The following is a 25,437-nucleotide window of genomic DNA, read 5'->3' on the forward strand; positions in this document are numbered from 1 at the left end:
TGTTCGATGCGAGTGCCGTATGCTCTAATGTCCAGTCATTTACACCATCATCACCCGGGTGTTGATAGCGCACAAGCGCAGGTGAGACCTGAACAGCACACGTTGCTATCTGTGTTTAAACTAAACTCATTTAAGCCTTTGCTGATTTAAACATTTAAGAGCAAGACGCGAAAGAGAACTCATGCGCGCTGCGAGAAGATTTTTAAAATATTTTTCAACAGTTCATTTTTTTCATTGTTTCAACTTTTTTTTCCAATGTGTTTCAATTTTTTTTTTTTTTTTGTTTAACTAACAGTTCAGTTTTCATATATGTCTCTATACAAGTCTAGTATGGCCATTTGTGTCCATTTGTCAGTGATCCTTTCAATGGGATACATGGGCCTGTCCTCTTACGATCTTTGACATTCTTGGTGGCAGGGAAGCTACAGCTGTTATCAGACTATTTCCAAGGCAAAGTCTGTTTCTTTGTTTCGTTTTAACCTGTGTCATTGCTGAAAATTAGGTTTCACAGAGGTAGGTAGAGCCAAATGGGAGTAGGTTACTCAGGGTGCTCTCTCCTCACACACCCCCAAAACTCTGTCAGGGAACAGTTTTCAAAAGTAGTCTGCAACCCAAGGTCTGTGGATAAATCCAGTAGCTCCTCCCTCAGGTGGACAGGTAGCGTGCCACGGTTGCTTTGGGAAAGTGTAAATGGGTCTCTAACCCAATCCAGTTGCTCAGACTTCTCTCTTACATCAGGGAAGTATGATTTGAAACTAGAAATCACGTTAGCTAAGTGTCCATCCAGAAAGGTTTTTACTGTGTCTCTCTCCATATTCTCACTTATGACGAAGCTATCAAACTGAGGAAAACAGCTAAAATCACCCTCTGCACACAGTCTCTTCCACAGCTCCGCTTTCTTGAGAAAACCTCCAACTCGGTCACAAAGTTTCAAAATCGTAGTGTCCCTGCCTTGCAGACTGAGATTGAGCTCGTTCAGTTTAGTAAAGATATCTGCTAGATACGCTAGTTTGGCAATCCAATTATTGCTCTTAAACAAAGAGGCAAGAGGGGACGCATTGTCTGACAAAAAGCAACACACCTCATTTCGCAGCTCGAACAGCCTATTCAGTACTTTGCCTCTCGAAAGCCAGCGGACTTCGGTGTGTAAAAGGAGTTCGGTGTGTTCAGATCCCATGCCATCACATAATCTCTGAAACAGACGTGCACTCAGTGGCCACGACTTTATGAAATTGATTGCCTTGACAGCGTCATTCAAAACGGAATTAAGCTCTGGGCTCATCTTCTTTGATGCCAGGGCATCTCTGTGTATAACAGTGTGTCCATAGGATGTCGGGATTCTTCTGCCTTATGTGCGCGATGAAGCCTTTGAAACGACCCGTCGTTGATGCTGCTGCGTCAGTGCACACACTGGTACAGGATTTCCAGCTGATTTCATGTTTTCACTAACAACGTTGAAAATATCCTGTCCAGTTGTTCTCCCCTCCAGTGTTTCGCAAAAAAGTATGTGTTCACGAATGTCACTGGTATCCACATATCTCGCAAAAGCAACCAATTGTGCCTGTCCACTGATATCAACCGATTCATCCAACTGAAGTGAAAAGGATTCACTAGCCCTAGTTTATCCACCACTTGCTCAACTATATCAGTCCCCATCTTGTCAATTCTACGTGAAACGGTGTCATTTGACAGCGGTACAGTTTTGAACTTGTCTGCTGCTGTTTTATCCACCATGGTCTCAGCGAGCACAGCTGCAGCAGGAATTATCAGTTCCTCGGCCAGGCTAAATGGCTTTTTAGCTTTCGATGCTTAAGACACAGCATATGATGCTTTGAGTGCTTTTGCTGTTCTCTTGGCATGATGTGAATTCATTAAATTTTCTTCTGAAAAACTCCAGTGAGTTCCCGGCCTGATGTGGGTGTTTAGTCCGGAGATGCCGTTGAAGATGAGATGGCTTCATTGTGCTGTTAGCTAACAGATCACCGCATAAAAATCACAGCGCTGAGGGAGGGTTATGTGAAGTAGATGTAAATCCCATCCCTATGTATTCATCACGAAACTGGCGGTATTTTTGAGGCTCTGGTTTTTTTTTTTTTTTTTTAGTATTTTCGTCTTCCGTTGGAGGAGCTTGTCCTCTTTTAAGAAGCCACCTGTCCATTTTATCGCAACCTAATTTTTTCAACTGCTCAAGTCAATTATGATCACATCATTATATATTTTATATTACTGATCAATATGTGAATCCAGTGACCAGGCTACATATGACACGAGTTGTGGTCTCATTGTCACAAATGAATTTAGATGAGATTAGACAGAACTCTATTGATCCAGTATGTCACGATCTTCCCAAACTTTATCTGGCCACGTGCTTTTTTACACCTGCTCCCCGATTTGTTAGATATGGTGGGGAAAACAAGTCTGGCCACAAAATGTCGCTAATGCGCACTGTGTTAAAAGCTTCGAGTAATGAATCTTTTTTCGGCACAATTTGATGAAAGCCTCAAATGCTTCAGAAAGCCTCGGTTTCCCATCACTAATAATAAGAGCGACATGGTGGATTTCTGCTGGAAATTTGAGCATGCAGCAGTTCGTCTGTGCGTCATTACGTCACATCCATAAACAGAAAGGAAGGAGTCCCATTCAGGCTAGTCGGTTTCATCACGTGAGGACGGTGCTGGTAGTGGATCATTTTTAGCCTTTTCTCACAGCAGCTGAAATAATTAAACGTATCATTTTGATGGTGGATTGTAATCCAGAAAGGTCCAAATGACAATCATCAGTGACAACTGGAGATTCACCCGTAGTCAAAAAACAAAAGACTTTGGACTGTTGAGTGGCTACAGAAATTGAAATCTACAGGTAACGCTAATATACACATGGTCATAGCAATGCTGATGTTGTTAACATTAACAATATAACAGTAATAATAATTTGCACAGTTTGGCGTGAGCTAAGCGATCGTTAGATTTAATCATCATTGGCAGCGCGATTTATTGTAGGCCTAATGCTTTTTTCCTCAGTTGGTCAAAACAAAAGTGGCAGACGTTACTTACTTGTTTAGATGATATTTTCCAGTGAAAATTCTTATATTGGTCATACTTTCAAGACGTAGAATCTGTGATTCTGAAATACAGTATCCACACCGATACGGTGACTGACCATACTATGCCATACTTTATTTTGCCATACAGATGAAGTTAATACACTTAAAAGTCCAGTTATGGACAACAAAAACAAAGAAATTTCAAGTTTTTCAACTTCGAATCTCTTGTCTTCAGTTTCTGGCCTCCTACTGATGTGAAATATGAACGGGAGTTTACACAGGGTGATTATTTTGACTTTATTTTGTATTTGAGCTGTGCGTCTTGGACGCGGAGTCCGTCAAAAATAGGCAAGGCGCCTATCTTTAGTGAAGCGCACATGCGTGCAGTGTAAACAAGGCTTTAGATTCATCCGCGCTGATGAGCTGTGCCGAAGCACAACGCACGTACAGATAACTGTTCCGCATATGACTGCAATTGCGGGTTTCAAACAATAGATGGCGACAAAGAGGAAAAATCGCGGACTGCAGCTTTAATGTTTAATCAAACAAAAAATGACAAAGAAATCACTCACTGCTCTTGATTGAATAGTTTTTGTAACTAAATAATGATTAATCTTTATTTAATTTAAACAGTGAAGATAATATGCAGTGTTATTTTATATTTGATTACTTTATCCATTTTCTGTACCTGAAAACTACTGATACCTGAAACACCTGAGAAGCACTGTTTATTTAATAAACTGAATATTTGCTCTATTGTATTTATTTGTGCTATTGCTTGTAGTTTGATTATTTGTTCTTATTTTCTTTATTTTTAGACAATAGGCCTATTTTCCCTGAACATAGCACATACCAACCGACATACATACCGAACCGTACCAAAACCGTGATACGAACTGAACAGTGAGCAATTTGCCCCTAATATAAATAAAACCGTTGCACCCCTAAAATAAATAAATAAATAAATAAATATATTATATATATATATATATATATATATTTATTTTATTTTTTTCCCTAAAGATGATTTCTGTCATTTTAGGTAGCTCTTATGACGGTGATGTATGTTTAACTGTTCGTTTTTTAAACAGTTTGGTGTTAGTTTGCTATCTGAGAATGCTTAAAGTGCTAAAACAGTGCATGATGCCTAAGGGAACATCTGCCAGTTCCCAAACTGCGTACAAACATCTAAAGCTTGTAGTACATTAATATTTGTCAGACTGACTTACTACAATTTTGCCAGTATCTCCCTTACTGTATATACAGTACACAAATATTTCAATAAAAAAAAAAAAAAAGTAATTCACCAATACGTGTTAAAAGAAAACTTTCAAACATTTCAACTGTAGTAAGTCAGTCTTGTATCGAGGAAAGTACTACATCCTTTGGAACATGAAAAAAAAACCTTTTGGTAAATTGTGTGTACTGTAAAAATTTATTTGTGTGTACTGTACATATATTAGGGGAGGTACTGTGTAGAGCAGGGGTGGACAAACTCGGTCCTGAAGGGCCACTGCAGAGTTTAGCTCCAACCCTGTTAAAGGTCCCATGACATGCTACTTTTTGGATGCTTTTATATAGGCCTAAGTGGTCCCTAGTACTGTATCTGAAGTCTCTTTCCCGAAATTCAGCCTTGGTGCAGAATTTCAGCCACTACAAGCCAGTCCCACAATGAGCTTTCCTAAGGACGTGCCGTTTCTGGGTCTGTAGCTTTAAATGCTAATGAGGAGGAGAGAGGCGGGGCAAGGTGGAGGGTGGGTGTGACCTTAACCAGCTTGCGGCCACGGTACCATGTGCTAATGTTGACAGTGGATATATTGCAATGGCTCGTAGACACGCAATCATTCAAGCGTTTCAGTTAAACCCAGAATCTGATCCAGATGGAGAAGCACCGGATGAAGAAGTTGCAACTCAGCGGCTACAGCAGGACGTCTCCGAATGGTTCGTTTAAAATATTGTGTCTGAATACGGTATTTTAGTTGGTTTATGTATGCTGTTACAGTTATTATCATGTAGCTAATGCTAGCCTACATTGTTGGCTCTTCATGTTGCTCTGATTTGCTATCGTATATTATATATATATATATATATATATATATATATATTACAGTGGGTACGGAAAGTATTCAGACCCCCTTAAATTTTTCACTCTTTGTTATATTGCAGCCATTTGCTAAAATCATTTAAGTTCATTTTTTTCCCTCATTAATGTACACACAGCACCCCATATTGACAGAAAAACACAGAATTGTTGACATTTTTTGCAGATTTATTAAAAAAGAAAAACTGAAATATCACATGATCCTAAGTATTCAGACCCTTTGCTCAGTATTTAGTAGAAGCACCCTTTTGATCTAATACAGCCATGAGTCTTTTTGGGAAAGATGCAACAAGTTTTTCACACCTGGATTTGGGGATCCTCTGCCATTCCTCCTTGCAGATCCTCTCCAGTTCTGTCAGGTTGGATGGTAAACGTTGGTGGACAGCCATTTTTTGGTCTCTCCAGAGATGCTCAATTGGGTTTAAGTCAGGGCTCTGGCTGGGCCATTCAAGAACAGTCATGGAGTTGTTGTGAAGCCACTCCTTCGTTATTTTAGCTGTGTGCTTAGGGTCATTGTCTTGTTGGAAGGTAAACCTTCGGCCCAGTCTGAGGTCCTGAGCACTCTGGAGAAGGTTTTCGTCCAGGATATCCCTGTACTTGGCCGCATTCATCTTTCCCTCGATTGCAACCAGTCGTCCTGTCCCTGCAGCTGAAAAACACCCCCACAGCATGATGCTGCCACCACCATGCTTCACTGTTGGGACTGTATTGGACAGGTGATGAGCAGTGCCTGGTTTTCTCCACACATACCGCTCAGAATTAAGGCCAAAAAGTTCTATCTTGGTCTCATCAGACCAGAGAATCTTATTTCTCACCATCTTGGAGTCCTCCATGCGGGCTTTCATGTGTCTTGCACTGAGGAGAGGCTTCCGTCGGGCCACTCTGCCATAAAGCCCCGACTGGTGGAGGGCTGCAGTGATGATTGACTTTCTACAACTTTCTCCCATCTCCCGACTGCATCTCTGGAGCTCAGCCACAGTGATCTTTGGGTTCTTCTTTACCTCTCTCACCAAGGCTCTTCTCCCCCGATATCTCAGTTTGGCCGGATGGCCAGCTCTAGGAAGGGTTCTGGTCGTCCCAAACGTCTTCCATTTAAGGATTATGGAGGCCACTGTGCTCTTAGGAACCTTAAGTGCAGCAGAAATTTTTTTGTAACCTTGGCCAGATCTGTGCCTTGCCACAATTCTGTCTCTGAGCTCTTCAGGCAGTTCCTTTGACCTCATGATTCTCATTTGCTCTGACATGCACTGTGAGCTGTAAGGTCTTATATAGACAGGTGTGTGGCTTTCCTAATCAAGTCCAATCAGTATAATCAAACACAGCTGGACTCAAATGAAGGTGTAGAACCATCTCAAGGATGATCAGAAGAAATGGACAGCACCTGAGTTAAATATGAGTGTCACAGCAAAGGGTCTGAATACTTAGGACCATGTGATATTTCAGTTTTTCTTTTTTAATAAATCTGCAAAAATGTCAACAATTCTGTGTTTTTCTGTCAATATGGGGTGCTGTGTGTACATTAATGAGGAAAAAAAATTAACTTAAATGATTTTAGCAAATGGCTGCAATATAACAAAGAGTGAAAAATTTAAGGGGGTCTGAATACTTTCTGTACCCACTGTATGTATATATATAGTTATCAGCTATAGACACTAACCAGCGCCACTAAATTAGTCCTCTGCCATTATTACAAATACCTTTTTTGGATGGGTGCCCATTGTGGAAAATGTGCTACCATGCCAAAATCATTTATTTGTTTACATATTTTATATTTCATAAATCTTAAAAGTTTTTACAATCTTATTACAATTACATCAAGCTTTGCAATCTTGAAATATGAATATCGTGTGCGCCAACAGCAGAACGGTTATCCAAACAACAAATGTACAACACTGGCTTTACAGTGTGTGTATTCACACACATACTTGATGCTGTCTACCTTTACATTAGCGACAGTAACTGGGCTGTATTGGCCCACGTTGAGGAAACAGTCGTCGGTGAAATGTGTGGCGCAGACATATAAAACTTTGGGAAGTTGTATCGGCACATTACCAGAGGAAATAAAATTTACCCACTGTTTCTTCATAGGCTCGGATGAAGGAGCTAAAAAAATACTAAAGTGTTCATTTGTACACCCTAACACTGAGCAACTGCCATGCTTCCCTCGTTTGCAAGCCATGTCTCTTGAGGAAAAAAAAAATATTGCGCTCGCCTCGCACTGTAGTAGCTCATTTTTTCATGGGCGGGCAAAGCAGAGAAAGGGGAGGTAACCTTTCCCCGTATGACGACATATAGGGAAGATTCCAGATTGGGCCGTCTGAGCTTTCATTTTATCAATTTACCCAGGGCTCGGTTTACACCCATCACCTTTTCTAGCCACTGGGGGACCATATGCAGGTTAGGGGAACTCATATTAATGTTAAAAAACCTCATAAAGTGAAATTTTCATGCCATGGGACCTTTAAAACTCACCTGCCTGTAGCCTTCTAGCCCCGTGTCCAAATGTCCATATACTAGCTGTCCTAAATAGTATGCTGTGAGATCAAAATAAGTGTGTCCCAAAGCAAATTATGTTGAAAAGAGTATGCCAAAAGTGCGGGAGCAGCAGTAACCGTTATCCAACTGAATTAAATGGTTTTTTATTTCTATAAAAAGCAAAACGACAGTGGAGGCGTAATGTAAACGTAGCGGTGGCATATTCTTTCCTAATTTCACCCTCACATTATCACGAGACTGCTTTTCGCACCGACGAGAAATCTGGTCACAATTTAGTCTTGCAAGATCTCATGACACGAGATTTCGTCACACTCCTATCAAATAACGTTTCACATCTTTAGCATTGGTTACTCTTTTGGAGGGGCGAGTACCTTGGCGAAGATGTGCGTACACCCTACGAAGGTCCGGACACGCCGCCTGTATGGACAACCATGATGCTCTATTTTCTGTGCACCCTGCATAATGTTAACAACATCAAATGATCTGGTTTTTGTAAAGTTTAGCACTAAAGTAGCCGGCCACCAGTAATGTCCCCCTTCACGTGTAACGTCCACTGTCGCACCAAGGCCTGGGCCTGGGTCCCTGAGAGCACCGTCGGTGACGATCCAAAGCTGGTCATCAGGTCGCGGTATTGTCACTGCACAGTTATTGGATAATGTCTGCCCTGTGAGCCCTGTGTAAACATTGGAGAAACTCATCCGACCACACAATTGCAGTTTTCGACTCACACCCAGCAACCATGTCATCAAGGGGGGCAAGGATGGATGCGCAGCCCTTAAGTACATGCGCTAAGACTTTATAAGCACCAATAAAAGATCTCAGGCCACTAACGCAAGTGGGGGGGGGGGGGGGGGGGGGGGGGGGGGGTGCATGAGGCCAGTGTGGCAATGTGATGTGGACTAGCGCTGATGGTGCCTTGGTTTCACACCCATCCTAGGATGTTGGTCTGTGCGGGGGCAACAACTGTCTTTACGGGGGATAAACATAGGTTGCATGCCCGGAGGGCCGTTAAGACTCTTCTCCAAATCACAAGCAGCTCTTCAAAGTTGTCAGCACCACAGTACAGGTCAGCAACTTTGGCCACCTGTCCCTGTTGAAGTAAGTCACCAAGAACCCGACAGGTCAATTCTTCCAAGGCAGTTTCTGATCCAGGCATACCCATAGCACATCTGGCATACACCCGGATTCCCTTGAATGGCGTAACTACTCCACAGTACTTCATGGAGTCCTTTGAAAGGGGTATCTGATAGAACGCCTTTGTGAGGTCGGTTGCGACAATATATCTCCACTGAGCTATCTGACGCAAAGTGGCATCAACGTTTGGCATGAGCGATGGCTGAGGTTTGCTGTACCGGCCTACATCAGTGAATGCTGTCACAAGACGAAATCTCCCATTCGGCTTTTTGATAAGAAATGATGGATTGACATACTCAACCGCAACGCCAACGTCCTCAGGTTTTTGAAGGACGCCCATCTGTTCTAGCATGTCGAATTGAGCCTGTAGTTCCTGTATCTGGCCTCTCGAGGACTGCGGAACTCTACCTTTCCGCTGAAGCGGTTGGACGGTGCCCATGTTTACTCTAGCCTGGAAGGGGCCAGCAGCACAATTATAACCCCTAAACTGTGGGTTGAAAACCTCGTCGAATTCCCTGTGGACATCCCGAAATTTGTCTCCGATAGCTGGAGTCATTATGCTGTCAGAGTCTATTTCTGGCTAGTTTACTTTAGTTTTTTATAACCCCCGCTTCACTGCTGCTTACACGACGCTCCTGCTCCTGAGTCTAAATTTTCTACGACAAGCCCTTCAAAGTAAAGCTCATGTCTGCCTCTGAAAGTGGGTGTGTGTTTCCCTAACTACCTTTAAGGGTGCCGAGCCATCTGCCTGGTGAGCTGACTGAGTATTGCTGGTGACCTTAAGACCCAGTCTGCTGGCACAAGCTGCTCTTATCATGTTTCCCATAGCACCCCTGTCCATGGTCAGTCTGACTGGGGCATAACTATGGAAAGCATGCCTTGGAAGGCTGGACACCGCAGTGCGCATAGTTCTGGCATCCTGATTACTTAGTGTAGCCTGATTACTTGCCATATATTGTCAATGCAAGTGGAATTCTTAACGATAGTATTGCGGGATATGACTGGACAGTAATTAGCGATCTGGCCCAGCATAAGCTCAAGCATGCTAACCTTTTGTTGTCACGTGCATCGTTGAGCTGCAGGAATTTCCTCGTTTTCATCCGTGAAACCCCTATATGGCGAAGCTCTCGTCTTCTTTTCCCAGTGCACACCGTCCATTAAAAATAGGGCAAATTCAGTGTCCAGTGATAACATATAAATGAGGTTCTGACGCCAGTTCTCAAAGGAGTTCACTGTTTTGACTTATGACTGACATATGACTGTCTCGGCACCACTGCTTCGATGCTCTGTGTATGTTCACCATAATTACAGCTCGCGTCTCATCGGCAAAGATAATCCGCTGCTAGTTTGCATGCACTCGTAGCGTGAACTGATCTCAAGTGAGCTCTAGTGTTGCACGATATACCGGTACTAGAAAGGTATCGCGATACCCTGCTTTTAAAAACGGTCCGGTTATTCATTTTATTAGTACCGGTACTTTGAGTGCCAGCTGTATTTCCTAAAGTGCGACAGCAGGGGGCAGCGTGCATGCAGCGCGCTGCTTCTAAGGCACATTGAGTGCGTCTTTATTCCTCTCAACTGCGCAACGGCTTTTATGGTGACAAAACGAGAGGTATGGTTGCATATACATGTGCTCTTGCTGACCGTCCACAAATTGTTGAGAAAGCAGATGCACAAAGCGAAATATGGCATTATTTTGCTTACATTGCTGACAGTCAAGGCAAGCCCACGGACACCACAAAGCCCGTCTGCAAAAGATGTTACAAAATAACGCAAGCGAAGGGAGTCAAAAGCATCCTGCCGACAAACATCCCAGTTTGTACAAAGAATTTAAAGAGCGACAGGTTAGTGTGATACCAGCATTATGATTATGCTCTCAAACATTAAATGAGTGTTTTTTATTTATTTTACTCGTGCAAGCAGACCTGTGGTGTATTATTGAGTCTAAGTTTAATAAGTGATATCTGGTTGCAAAAATAAAATTAATTTAAAAATACATAAATATGTGAAGGGTATATACAGTTATTTTAAACCAATTTATACTTTAATAACATTGCTCTAAGTATTTACAGTAATCTAATTTTTACAATAATCTTACTGTCAAAAACACCTACATGTATAAAAAAAAAAAACAGCAAAAAAGCATAAAAGCAAATAATTTACAATTTTATTGAGCATGACAATAATAAACATTAAAAATTATATTAAATCTAACACACTTCACAGCAATGAAGCTCAAATCCAGAAGTATCAAGAAAGAAGTTCTGTCATATGTTATTTATTTACTTTTCCTGCTGTTTCAGGTTTTTGCCGTAGTATCGTTTAAGTATCGGTATCGTGATATTTAAGTTAGGTATTGTATCGAAGTCAAAATTTTGGTATCGTGACAACACTAGTAAGCTCAAAGAATACATTTAAGGAGTGGATTCGGTAACGCTGCCACCACGCTAGTGTGTAGATAACACATGCTTTAATGGGACCACAGCCAGAATAACAAGCCATCACACACACACCCCAAACCCCGCCCCTGGCGCTGACGTGCTATGACAGACGTCAGGGATCAGACGTCACACTCCATACACTGGCGCAACAAGTATCTGTGACTCATTCATGTGTTCGGTCCATGTCCATTATTTGATTTATTTAATTTAATGAGCTGTTATTTTGTTCATGGGCCGTAACACTGCTCTACTCGTCTCTTTTCACCGTTGAACGAGCCTCGCAAGCAACCTGACGTCGCTTCAGCAAGCGAAGCTGATTCAGCGATCTCCCCTGTAGCCACCTGGGAAAATCTCAAAGAGCAAATTTAAGAGCAAATTTCACCGCAACATTGTTGCAAATGTCGCTTCTTTGCCCCTGCCTGATTGCGTTTCATGCCTGGGATGTGGCCACGCTGAGGCGGCACTTCTAGACCCCAGCTGTCCACACGCCATGAAGCTGAGCCTCGCAGCGCTGCATGACAGAATCATGATGATGACAGGTTCAGCGCACCCACTACCTCAATTCACTTTCCCTCTTGAGCCGAGGCACAAGAAGAAACGCAGCCGCCAGCCTAAGCAGCGAAGCAGCAGCGAAGCCTGATCCTGACTACCTCTCCACTTCATATGATGGCGGTGCTCAGGCCAAGTGTATCAGGCCAAGCTCCGACATGGACGAGTCTAGACCTGACCCAGCGCTGTTTAAAGATCTGTGCAGCACCACAGACTTGGCTCTGCACACCACGAAAGCCACCGGCACAAGCCAAGCCATTGGTTACTCTATGGCTAGCCTAGAGGTGCTGGAGCGCCACTTATGGCTTTAAGGATTAGTTCACTTTAAAATGAAAATTACCCCAAGATTTACTCACCCTCAAGCTATCCTAGATGTATATGACTTTCTTCTTTCTGATGAACACAATCAAAGTTATATTAATAAATATCCTGATCAGGGCGCCGAGCCGGTTCAAGGAACAAAAACGAAAACCGGAAATGAATGAAATTTTGACCGTAACGTAACCAGAAACGGAAACGGAATCAAATTTAATCGTTCTGAACAGAAACGCTAATTTGAAGTGGCCATTAATCAGTTAATAACGTTATTTTTTCGTTCTATTTAATATTTTGAATTGGCAGTCAACCAATCACGAATTCAAATAGTACAGTCTATGCAAATGTGACGCTGATGCATCTAAAGTGTGTGAAATGCCCGCGCTGACACGCTCCGGCTCAGCTGTCAGGTCATCATAGGTTAGGTAAGTCACAACAGCAATGCACTGGCATTAGTTTTTCCGATGATATATGTCACCAACTGTCAATGTATAATAAAATAAATGGTGTCTAAAAATTCACATTAATATAAACATTAATTAATATTAATAATGTATAGTAATTTATGTATAATATATAAAAACATTAAAATGAAAAAAATCTAAATTTAAGAAAATTAAAATAAACACATTATATCATAATTAACATTAATATTAACATTTATTAACAATAAATTATGTATAAAAATTCATGTATAGCTTATATGCAAACATTAAAACAGAAAATAAACGTCATGTTTTTTTAATCAAAACTTGAAAAAGGCAATAAATAACCTTTCTGATGTCTCTTTATGGTTTTGCTCCTTTTAGGGGTAAATGCAAGGAAACGCCGTCTTTAAATCCATTTTGACCGTTTCCAGCACCCATACCGTAAGTACATGACTAGACGCACAAACAAAAACATACACGGCTGGCTTGACCAAAGCCACTGGAAGGCAAGCCTGCAAGGTTTAGCCAAAATAGCGTAACGGCTAATGCTAACGCTCTGCCTCTGGCGGTACGCAGAGGCTGTTTTTGAATGTCAATGGATGAGAGGCTTCACTGTGCTGATTAAACAGCTTTTGTGGGGAAATAGCTAATCATTTAATTAATCGACAGCCTGTTTGCTAATCTTCAGCATGTTTTACACTAAACAATACTTTCGTTGGGAACTATATGTAGATTTTAGCTTGATAAAAATTTATTTTTTCAAGAGAAGGCAGACTAGGGAATGTGACTGATGTCACTGCCATTACATGATAGGCTGAGAGGTGCCGCACATGATTAAGTTAGCCATTACGGTTTCTCCAATGGTAATAGATACAGACCCTCTTATCTCCCCATTATATACAATCTCTGGCTTGACCGTGTATTTTCGACGCGCGGCCCAATTGACCGCAGGATGTGACTATACTAGGGAGCGTCAACTACTTATTACACATTTCACAAGATTAGATATTTGTCAATGACGCCAAGGAACTGCAAACCATTCTCTTCACGTGGTAAGTGAAATCTGTTTACTACAAAGTAACAGGCTCCGCTAGCAAACGACTAACCATGTCCCTTTCGGGGCGCCGTAGACTACGTTCCCCCCGGGTTTGAATTTGTTAGTTCAGCCTGTGACAGAGTCTTTGAAACATGTCCGCTTGCTACAAAAAAAAGAAAGCAGATGATTGTTTGTTTGAAATGCACGGTGCGAAAACTAAGCAAATGTGAGGCTACTAATGAAGTCTGAATTGTTGGTCAAAAGATCATTTAAAGTAGCGATTAGCCAGTGGCAGCTGTGTTCATTTCCATTCCTGCCCATCATCTCATCTTTATCAGAACTGCTTTATACTACTTGATCTAGTAATATTAGAAGTTACTTTTCTTATTTTTCTATTTCTATACTCTCTCTGTCCATTTATTTTAAAAAAAAAATCCCTGTAACACGCACTTTGCTGGTGTCGCACTAATGTCATATCTCCAACAGTGTTAATAAAAAATAAAAACTCCCCTGCCCGTAGCTCCCCAGTAACCATTAAAACATAGATTAGCTTGTTCAGATTTACTTTGAAGCAAAACTCTGCCAGACTCTCCCTGCATCCCAATGTCCATACTATCCATCCTAAATAGTATGTGAGATCAAAATAAGTGTGTCCCAAAGAATAGAATGTTGAAAAGAGTATGCCAAAAGTCCCCGGATGGTCTACTATTTCCGGTAGATTTTCGAAGTGTGGATCCATGCACACTAAAAAGGCTAATATTGCCCACAACCCATAGACCTTTTTCACACTTCCGGGTTTTTGGCTTCCGGAATGATACACGCTGGGTAAAAGTTTTTCCGGTTACAGTGATAGATAGCCTCGATCAGAACCAGCTCGGGAATCAAAGTCGTTTTACGAATTAAATGTCATGAAAATGTTTGAACGTTCTTGGTGAATTATTGGTGAGACTACAGAGCTCTCATTAAGAGCTAAATTTAATAAATAATTAGAAGTGATGGCGGTTAAACTGGTTATATTTTTTGTGTCTGTTTTCCGCGGCTGTGCATTATCGCACTCCATGTGCCTGCTTCTCAACGTGCATACTATCCATCCTAAATAGTAGTCTATGTGACATTAGTAATATTCAGTACTATTTAGGGTGGATAGTATGCACATTGGGATAGAGTGTTTTTAGCGACGTGCTGGGGAAATGATCAGCTGGCAGCTCCCTTATCACGCAAGCCTGATCCTCTGATTCATGAAACAGGACCGCTCGCACCCTGGATATTTCTGCATATAAACACTTCAGTCATCTCTCACTCATTTTCCTGTCGTCATCATCTTACAGTGTGTATTATGCACAGTATTATTGTGCTGTTGCAACATTAATGCAAAGACTGATAGTTGTGTACAGTGTGGTGTTGGAAATTAATTATGTCTTAGTTTAATCATTTTAATCTATTAGGATATAACATATGCTTGAATGTGGGATGTAATGCCATATGAGATTAATACATGCTATATATTTTTAAAACGTATTAAACTCACGTCAATATTGTGTATCTCACGACTTTACATCCCCCATTAAAGTATATATTGGAGTTAATTTTTTTAAATGAATAAATTATATAAATAATGTTCATCGTACGTAATACGATCGGGGAAATTGCTGAATGAGTAGCTGCGGAGCCTTTAGGCTACTGTATGACAGCTGGTAATCCACCTGTCGGTAAATTCGAGCAATGGTCTGAGTGGCCGTATAAGCTACAAACAAGTAGAAAATAATTTATTCGTAGATTATACAACAGCAACTTGGAAATCAGACAAAACAGAAAAGGTAAGAAGCGATATTTGAGAAAAGAGCCTATCAATCTAATAGCCGTAGACGCATAGTGGAACTAACTTTACCCCGCGTCACGTGATTTCCGATTCTTGTGAAAAAGGTCTATTGCGCGTTGGACGAGGATTCAGTTCAGAACTACAAACACGAGTAAAAAGTGTTAAAAAACTACAAAACATGGCGGATATGCGCGATCGACGCTGATAGGTTTGAGTGACTAATAATCAGTTTAACCTGATGGAAAATATTTATTTAATGTTATCTGTGTTATTTTTCATCTGCAAATACCAATGTGGACTTTTATAAAGATCCGATTGGCCATTAACTTTTAAATGCATCATTATGCATATGAAGAGAGTTCTCCACATGAAAGACCCGCGACTGCAGATCAACGTGCATATATGTAGGCGAATTGGGACGCAGCATCTGGTTTTCCAGGTCCATGTTGTCCACCCCGGCCTTTACTGTTTCCGGTGTCAGAGTGAAACCGAAAGTGGTAAAGATAAACAGAAATCATGAACTTACCGCACATTAGTAGAAAAATCTGAACGAATTTGAAATTGTTCTTCATACTGTCGAAGATTCCAGCAAAATCTGATTTCGATGAATATCATTAATGCTCGCTGTTGTTTCTGAACCACACCCTCCCGACCGACAGCGATGAGTGTGAACAAAACCAACTAAATACCAACAGAGACCTTAATACCGACTGTAACTGATGAATACATTTTTATTAGGCTATAGTTTATGTGCTATTGAAGAAGAAGAACTTTTACGTTTCCAGATCTGAAAGACTAAAGAGGCGCAGAAACCTGTAATGGCGGAGACTATAACGGTTCTCTTCCTTCTTCTTCTTCTGTTTTTTGGCGCTTTGCAATCCTGTGTGCATATCGCCACCTACTTTTGCTGTTATGCAGTCATGGTTTATTTTTAATCAATTTCCTCCTTGTTTTTGCTCTTTTCTAATTTTTCGCATATACATACATAGCTAAACAAATATTCATACTTATTTATCGATGCTCTATCCTATTCTCTTCTTCACAGGCCAGGATCCACCAGGCGCTGCGTGTTCAGCTCCTACAGACTAATTTAAGATCCAGAATAGAGCATCCGCATTCTATAAGCTATTTAAATCTTTTCACTTAAACCAGTAGTATATATATGTATTTTATTAATGTCCTGTATCCCACTCTATTTCTATTAAAATCATAAATATTCCAAATCCTTATTTACCTTAGCTTTTTTGTTTAAAAATGAATAATTCCTTTCTTTCTTCATCATACCTTTTACAGTCATATATTACATGCTCCACTGTTTCTTTCTACCCACAATTCTCACACAGTCTCATGTATTCCAATTATAAAGAATGAAGCATTCAATCCCGTGTGTCTGGGTCTCATCCTAGTAATTATTACCTCTTCTTTCCTATTTCTTCCACTTATATTTCTTTTAATATTTAGTATTTAAAATTATATAAATGCCTTCCCTTATTATTCGATATTCCATGTTTCCTGCCATTCTTTAATTATATTTTTCTTAATAATAGTTTTAACTTCACCTTTAACATTAAACATTAGGAACATTAAAATCGATGACTTCCACCCGTAAGACCTTCGTTAATCTTCGGAACACACACGAAACGGCATGAGGGTGAGTAATAAATTACATTATTTTCATTTTTGGGTGAACTAGCCCTTTAATTCTCTTTCAGCTCCCCATTCTTTTCCAGGTACTGCCCTCATCACATTTCAAATCCTCCTGCATTTTTTTATCCATTTCCTCAACATGTTTCTTCCAGATATCTCTCATCTAACCAAATTCCAAGATACTTAAAAAGCTTTACTTGTTCTAGTGATTTTGGATACAATAATAGTTCAATATCTTTAGAAACTTCTTTTTTCTTACTGTAATGTTGACATGCATTCTCTGTAAAGCTGCTTTGAAAGGATACGTATTATTGTTACGACCCGGCTCAAAGTCACAACATAAAGAGGACACTTGACAAAATAGTTTTCAATAAAGAAAATAGAAATTTATTTCAGGTTAATCAAATAATGTCTAGGGTCATGTCTTTTTTTTTTTTTTTTTTTTAATTGGTCAAAATGTTAAAGAATAATTAAAAAAACAACAAATCAAATAACTGTTGGAAATGGGGTTTGTGGAGTTGTGGAAACAAATGGGAACATCAAAATATCAACCCACTCTTCAAACAAAGACACAAACAAAAATGAGAGAGTGAACTCAATTCCATGAGCCTCTTAAATAGGAGTGCCACAGGTGCAGCCCATGACCAAAAAATTTAAGGAAAAAGGGGCAGGGCTGTAACAATTGTGAAAAGCGCTATACAAATAAATGTGAATTGAACTGAATTGAATTGAATTACTGAATAACATATAACATGACTTAGGGTAAAAGTATCTATTACGCTCACCAAAAATCTATATTGAGACATTTTTAGTGCACAGGATATTGATTTCAGTACAAGAAGTTATGTTAAAATAAAATATTCATCTCTCACACAATAATATTTCATTTTAACCGTAATATTTCAATCGTCCATACCGCCGTGATGAATACGATCCTTAATTGGATGGAACTGGAATAAATACTTTGAATATTGCGATCCTGTCGGATTTATGATAGCTACCTGAATCATAACAAAGCACTGTTGGCCAGAGGAGAACTGGCCCCCCGACTAAGCCTGGTTTCTCCCAAGGTTTTTTTCTCCATTTAAACACCTATTTGCCACTTGTCTGCCACCTGATGTCACCTGATGGAGTTTGGGTTCCTTGCCGCTGTCGCCTTTGGCTTGCTTAGTTGGGGACACTTGACATTTGACTTGACATTTGATATTCAACAGTGCTTTGATCTGCCTGCATTGACACTATTCTTTAAGAGCTGCTGTGCAGCCAAATAATGTACCAGTTATCAATGTAAAGCTGCTTTGACACAATCTACATTGTAAAAGCGCTATATAAATAAAGGTGACTTGACTTGACTTCTATTTTAAATGACAAAAGCATTATAATTAAGATGTACATCATTAAATGCAAAAAGTCTGGTTGTGCTTAATGGGTACCTTTAAGCACACCCCTGTTCCCATTAAGCTCATTAAGCCCATTAAGTGTTTTTTGTTTTTTTTTTAAAAACACTTAAATTAAGCAACAAGGCATTCAATTTGATCAGTTATAAATTCTAATTAGTGATCGGTGTTTTGTTTTGCTCTATCCTCTGCGCTTCCGCGTTCGTCATTACGTCATGCGTCAAGTCAGTGTTCACTCTTTCGTCATGTTATAATTTGGTAATTATATAAATGTAAGTAATTAAAAGCACCACAATTTTAAAATAGTGTGTTCTGTTAGTTGCATAGTGACCACTGAAAAATTATTTAGAAAAAATTATTTACACTGAACCCCCTGGTTCTAGATCCAACTCTTCCCACTTTACATATACCTTAACCTACCCGACTCCACCCCCTGGATCTCGAGTGTTCTGAACATCTGAACATAAAACATTTCTTCCAGGTCTTTGTCCCTCCACCCACCCAATTTTCTTTCTTTGCAGCGGATCGCAAACTAAAATAGAGCATTACTGCCATCTGCTGTTTGAATGGACCAGATAATTCTCTCTTTTTCTCTTCCTCGAACTCTGTTCTTGGACAACAGCCTACAATACAAAATATGCAGGATGAAGTGAAGGCGTTGACTTTCAATGATAAGAACACGCAACAAACTAGATTTTCTAATGAATTACTTAATAAGCTAATTTTAGCAAACGTCTGGAGTGGTTTTATATATAAAAATATTATTATAATTATTTTCTTTTTAAATGTGTCATTTTTATAAGTGTAGTGTCTATTCATCACGTTGTGTGTGCCAGATTGATGTGTGTAATAGTAAGACACATAAGATTTGTAAATTACAAAAAAATAATAATAATCAGTCCCTATTTAAAGTAACATCTATTGATACATTCCTATCATTAACACTAGGTTCCGTGTATAATTAAGAAAGCGTCATTGCATCCATTTACTATCTCATTAAGATAGTTCCTAGCTGCCACCTACTGGCACAACAGTGTAACCTGCAATGAAAGCGCTGAAAAATCGAGGAATCCAAACATACATTTTCTCAAAAACAGGTATTTATTGAACAATAATAGCCATTATAAACTTCTTATATATTATGTAATATATACTATTTAAGTTCCGATGCCTATATATCTGTAAGTTGAAAAAAATCCTTAAAATATAAGCATTAGTTTTAGTGCAAACAAGTAATAAGAAAATAATTATTATAATAATCGCAATCAAATAATTTGTATCTAGTTAAAATGAAATACTTTACAATTTACAAATGAAATGTTGTTGTTTTTTTCTTCTGTTATAACATCTGTGCTCTGAAATTTCTTGGAATTTGTTAATGATCCCATATTGAAATTCGCCAGTCATTGCATAATTTTCATGTGTTTTATTTATTTACATATTTATATTTTTTTCATATCATGTTACTTTTTTGTGAATAAATATGAGTGACAAAATTTGTGTGTAGTATAAATTATTAGGCCTACATATATGATAATGTAGGCTTATACAATGGACAACAACCAGAGGTCTGTGCTACAGGTAAGGTGGTGAAATGTAAAAAACGTGCTGCTGAATATTCAGATTTACAGAAATGTTGTAAACTGACATAATAGCTTATGACGAATTATAAAGAAATATAAAATACACCACTTAATGTGTTTATCTTACTATATGTTGTTTTATATATTTGTTTTATATGGTTTTATTCATTTTATTTGGAAAGAACACTGTAAAGAAAACATTTTGATGGCAGCATGTGAAGTACCAGTTTGGACGTGGTAAGTACGTTTTTAAAACGTTGCAAGGAGACATTCAGACGTGATAAAAACGTTATAAAGACGTTTCTGCAACGTTGTGAAAAAATGTATTTATAACGTGAAAAAAACCCCCGACATCTGTCGTATTAAATACGTCCGATTAAAACGTTATCACGACCTTTTCACAACGTGAAAAAAACGTTTTTTTACAACGTTATTGTGTTTGCTGGGTGCTGTATTCTCATCAGCTATTTGCTATTTGGTGCTGTTTTCCCAGGTATGTGTTTTATTCGAGTTTTGTCTTGTTCTGTGTTAAAATATTAGCCCCAGCTGAATGTTAGCTATTAGCACATGTGCTGTGTTGTCTCGCACGCGCTCTCCTGTGTAACTGCGCCATCTTACGGCTGCGTTCTTCTCTCTCCATTTCATTTATATAAAATATGTGAAATGATGGTTACTTGAGTTTATATTTTCACTGTATTAATGTGAATTGTCTGTTTTAGTGTTTTATATTTTATTTTCATTGGATGTATGCTTTATTTAGAAATTTGTCCACTATATGTTCACGATCACTGTGAGAAAGTGTTATAATCAGAGTCTCGTAGCTCGTTCTGCTGACTTTAAATGCGACATCGATGCGCTGTATGCTGTATTCTCATCAGCTATTTGGTGCTGTTTTCCCAGATACAGTAAAGCAACCCCGAGTGACCATCCACCTGATCTCTGAGTGAATTTATTCCATCTAACACACACACAAAGTCACATATATATTTATTTATTCATTCATTTATTCATTTTTAATTTCTGCAGGTTTGGTCCTCCATAAAGGAGGGCTCCGAGACCGGCTGCCCAGCTTATCATAATAAATGCCTGCCGGAGACATAATCTGTGGAATATCTTCTTTTATTTGTGTACATTCAGAGTAAAAACAAAATGTTGTGCTTTTTGCAAAGTAAAGAAAACTAACATGATGCGTGATCTGTCATCTCCCTCTGAACGAAGTTTAATCTGCTAGTTCTCAGAAAATGAACTGTAACTTAGTGAATACTAATGACACAAAAATGAGACTTATGTCTAAAGAAACGTTGAAATGTCAGGTTTTAAATCGTCAGTAATTTCAAAAACAAATAATCTGTGTTTATGTAATCTGTATGAACACCGACTGTGACGCAACAGTCGGGATCATTAATATGTACGCCCCCAATATTTGTATATCCCAGCCCATGTTCAAGGCATTAGACAAGCCAGTATTAACGTCTGGAGCTGCACAGCCGAATCAACAGACTTTATGCAGGTAAGCAAGCAAGAACAACAGCGAAAAATGGCAGATGGAGCAATAATAACTGACATGATCCATGATAACTTGATATTTTTAGTGATATTTGTAAATTGTCTTTCTAAATGTTTCGTTAGCGTGTTGCTAATGTACTGTTAAATGTGGTTAAAGTTACCATTATTTCTTACTGTATTCACGGAGACAAGAGCCGTCGTTATTTTCATTTTTAAACACTTGCAGTCTGTATAATTCATAAACAACTTCATTCTTTATAAATCTCTCCAACAGTGTGTAATGTTAGCTTTAGCCCGTTAGCCACGGAGCACCAACAAACTCATTCAGAATCAAATGTAAACATCCAAATAAATACTATACTTACGCGATTAGACATGATGCATGACGAACACTTTGTAAAGATCTATTTTGAGGATTATTTTAGCTGTGTGAACTTTGTTTATGCAATGATAGAGTCGAGAGCTTGGGGCGGGGAGCGCGAGCATTTAAAGGGGACACACACTGAATCGGCGCATATTTAATTATGCCCCAAAATAAGCAGTTAAAAAAATTAAATAAAAAAAATCTGTGGGGTATTTTGAGCTGAAACTTCACAGACACATTCAGGAGACACCTTAGACTTATATTACATCTTGTAAGAAAACGTTCTAGGGCACCTTTAAGTCTTAAAATAGTCAATAAAATCTGAAAAATATTTGTTGCAGAATGCTGAACACATTTACAATTTATTAGGCTATTGTTTCAGCTTATGTAGAAATCTATGTTTGATTGGATATTTACAGAAGAGCCGTGGCTGTTGGTTTCAAAGGTAATTTACTCATTTTGATTGCGAATGCCACAATATTAGTGTTTATATGCTGACTATAAACTTTTAGCCCAATATTTGGTATGTTGCAATAAAGGAATAGCAATACTGTCAGCTGAAAACACTGAAGCTGTTTCAGAAATGAGCTGCACTCTCTGGATCAGCGGCAGCGTGAAAGCAGGTTTAAATTAATATTTGGGCATGATCGTAAACTTAAAACGTTTAATAGACTGCGGAATTGTTGTCATTTAGGAATAAGATCGCGACTGTGTTTCAATCGAGATAGCAATATTTTAATGATGAATTGTGCATATGGAACTGCAGCCTATGTATTTTTGTATATCATATTTGTACCAGACCTCAAAAGTTACCCGGGCCCAGGCGATCCATGTCACAGCTTATTCTGATGTTTTAGAAGAGAACAGAACTGAACTGTTTAGACCAATGAGGATTAAGCTGTGTCGTCATCAAGTGGTTTCTCAAAGTAGAAGTTGATTCACTCCTCCACTTCACAACAGACCTGCAGCACCAGCTGTCCCTTCAGCTCTTCTGTCGCTGTTTACCAGATCTTCAACGTTTATGATCACATTTATGGCTTTTTGTGATTAAATGTAGCATTTATGAACTTGGGAAAATAGGAACTTGTATTTTGAAACTGTTCACCGAAATGCCAAAAAATATAAATGACATGGACATGTTAATATTCATCTGTTTGTGCTTATGGAGTCTGAATGGTAAGTATTTGAATGATGGCTTATGGCTAAATTATGGCTTAATTTCTGTATAAAGACAATTATCATTTGTGCACATACAATCCATCATGTTATAATTCAGCCATTTTCACGTTTTGTCATTGAACTCAATTATCTTTGTTCATGATGTTCTTTTAACATTGTTGTCATTTATTGACATCAAAGGTTTAATTTGTTACACATTATTGAATTATACATTGAAATTAGTGAAGAGCGGTTCTGCAGATTTTTGTTTATTTATTTTATTTGTTTATTATTATTATTTTATTTTTAATTTTTTTCAAATGAACAAAAACTCTTAACTCCGGTGACTCTCAGAGTATGTGTGTTTGTGTTCAGGTGTGTTTGTTGCTGATGCAGTGAAGTCAGAGTCAGTGACTGAGGGAGAATCAGTCTCTCTGAACTCTAGTCTCACTCAAATACAGACACATGAAGAGATCGAGTGGAAGTTAGCTGAGTTGCTCATAGCTAAAGTGAAGAAAAACAAAGAGAGCAAGTTTTATAGTAATACTGCTGCTGGGAGATTCAGAGACAGACTGAAACTGGATCAGACTGGATCTCTGACCATCATCAACAGCAGAACCACAGACTCTGGACTTTATACAGTCTCCAGTAGCAGAACAGACACAACGATCAACACGATCAATCTCACTGTCTATGGTGAGGAGAGAATTACTGTCTGTTGACTAAATTCACCAGATAATGTTACTGAGAATATTATAAAATGATAGAGAATTCTGTGATGATGCTGATCATTTTATCCAGAAGATCACAGTGATTTCTACTGAATCTGATTTATTCTGTCATGTTTTTAGCTCGTCTGCCTGTTCCTGTCATCAGCGGTAACTCTTCATCATCATCTTCATCATCATCATCTTCATCATCATCATCATCTTCATCATGTTCATTGGTGTGTTCAGCTGTGAATGTGAGTCATGTGACTCTCTCCTGGTTCAAAGGAAACAGTGTATTCTCCAGCATCAGAGTGTCTGATCTCAGCAGCCGGTCTGATCTTCTTCTCCATCTGGAGTGTGTGGATGATTCCTACAGCTGTGTGCTGAACAATCCCATCAGAAACCAGACTCAACACCTCAACAACACTCAACTCTGTCACACATGTGCTGCAGGTACTTCACTGATGATATCTGGTGTTGATGTATATTTTCACAAATGAAATGAACAATAATTATATATTTATGTTGCTCATTTCTTGTCTCATTAGACCGTATCCACTGTTGTGGCTTTACTGAAGCTGTGATCCGATTGGCTCTCTCTGCTCTGGTGGGCGTGGCTACTGTGGCTGTTCTGGTTTATGACATCAGATCCAGAAGTCTTCAACAGAAGAAGAGCGTCCAGAAATATCCATCAAACTCTGATTAATCTCTCAGGAAGGTAGAGATGTTCTTGAACAACTGTAGAGAAATATTATTTTAAAAATCATTATCAATTTTGTTCAGAATCTAGACACATTTCCTTTTTAGTTTACTCCTTTTCTAATTTTCACATCAAACACAAACACAAATATTTTAGGAATATGTCAAAAACTTGTTTAAAACTAAAATAAATAAATAATTTATTTGCTAAAATTATTAATTTATTAGGCAATAAATAGTCTTTAAAATAGTCAAACATAACAACCAAAAAATGTAATATTTTGTATGGTCTCCTCTGTTTTCATGTACTTTTACACAGTCTCTGTTGTTATGGACTGTAATTGGACATCTGAATAATAAAAAAGTAATAAAAATATAAAGTGATTTCCCGCTCAATGAGATAATGATCTTGAAAACTGTTATCTAAATAAAAGCATTAATAAGATTATTACTTGTGTTTGCTGACAGATTGTTGGGGTTACTTTATGTTTTTAAATTTCTTGATGTTTATTAGTTTATTGGAGTATGAATGAATATAATGATATGTCTGTCTCCATTTCACTGTTATATTTATGACAAAAAATACCATGATATTGATCAAACATTTGTTGTAAACCATGATTAATGGTCAGTTCACTTCATTTAACTTGAATTTTTTTATATTGGTAAATGTAATGGGGTTTTTCTTTCTTCTGTTGTTTTTTATGCTGTGTCTCAGTCTTTAATCTCTCATGTGATGATGTTTTTAGTTTGAACAGACAGACTTTAATAAGTAGAAATCCTTTCCTTTGAATAGACAAGTGACTATATTTGTTAGATTATTTAGTTTTAAGTCAGAAGAGATTTTTGTAATTGTTATTTTGGGTCAAGTGCACATTTTAAAGATTTGTTCTTGTGAAATAAAATAATAAATCATTTAAAAGTTTTTCAGGATCTGCATGTGTCTTAAATGTAGCAATAACTTGACAAGAAGGAAGAAGGATGATGGACGATTTGATGCCAGGACAGAGA

At 38.6% G+C, this 25,437-nt stretch overlaps 3 protein-coding genes across 75 annotated transcripts in view; 2 read left to right on the forward strand and 1 right to left on the reverse strand.

Moving 5' to 3' along the window:
• LOC127509830 (uncharacterized) overlaps window positions 1-25,437 on the reverse strand; it is a 502,366-nt gene that overhangs the window by 291,255 nt on the left and 185,674 nt on the right. The window contains exon 1 of one of the 44 annotated variants that reach the window (XM_051888895.1): window positions 15,889-16,237. The exons of the other annotated variants lie outside the window; for them this stretch is intronic. Coding sequence (XP_051744855.1) covers window positions 15,889-15,934 — 46 coding nt within the window. The 5' untranslated portion in view covers window positions 15,935-16,237. Of the gene's footprint in view, window positions 1-15,888; window positions 16,238-25,437 lie in introns of those variants that run through there. 44 annotated transcript variants of the gene reach the window in all.
• LOC127509908 (60 kDa lysophospholipase-like) overlaps window positions 1-25,437 on the forward strand; it is a 390,873-nt gene that overhangs the window by 249,814 nt on the left and 115,622 nt on the right. The gene's annotated exons all lie outside the window — the stretch shown is intronic.
• The window catches only part of LOC127509999 (hepatocyte cell adhesion molecule-like), a 220,653-nt gene that overhangs the window by 145,960 nt on the left and 49,256 nt on the right, over window positions 1-25,437 (forward strand). Inside the window, exons 1-4 of one of the 15 annotated variants that reach the window (XM_051889475.1) lie at window positions 22,602-23,035; window positions 23,393-23,713; window positions 23,869-24,180; window positions 24,276-25,351. The exons of 7 other annotated variants lie outside the window; for them this stretch is intronic. In XM_051889475.1, the coding sequence (XP_051745435.1) occupies window positions 22,969-23,035; window positions 23,393-23,713; window positions 23,869-24,180; window positions 24,276-24,433 (858 nt within the window). In that variant the 5' untranslated portion in view covers window positions 22,602-22,968 and the 3' untranslated portion in view covers window positions 24,434-25,351. Of the gene's footprint in view, window positions 1-22,520; window positions 23,036-23,392; window positions 23,714-23,868; window positions 24,181-24,275; window positions 25,352-25,437 lie in introns of those variants that run through there. 7 more of the 15 variants (XM_051889477.1, XM_051889459.1, XM_051889458.1 and 4 more) reach the window with 7 other exon arrangements.

The sequence above is a fragment of the Ctenopharyngodon idella genome, chromosome 3, assembly GCF_019924925.1.
Source record: "Ctenopharyngodon idella isolate HZGC_01 chromosome 3, HZGC01, whole genome shotgun sequence".
Taxonomy (NCBI): domain Eukaryota; kingdom Metazoa; phylum Chordata; class Actinopteri; order Cypriniformes; family Xenocyprididae; genus Ctenopharyngodon; species Ctenopharyngodon idella.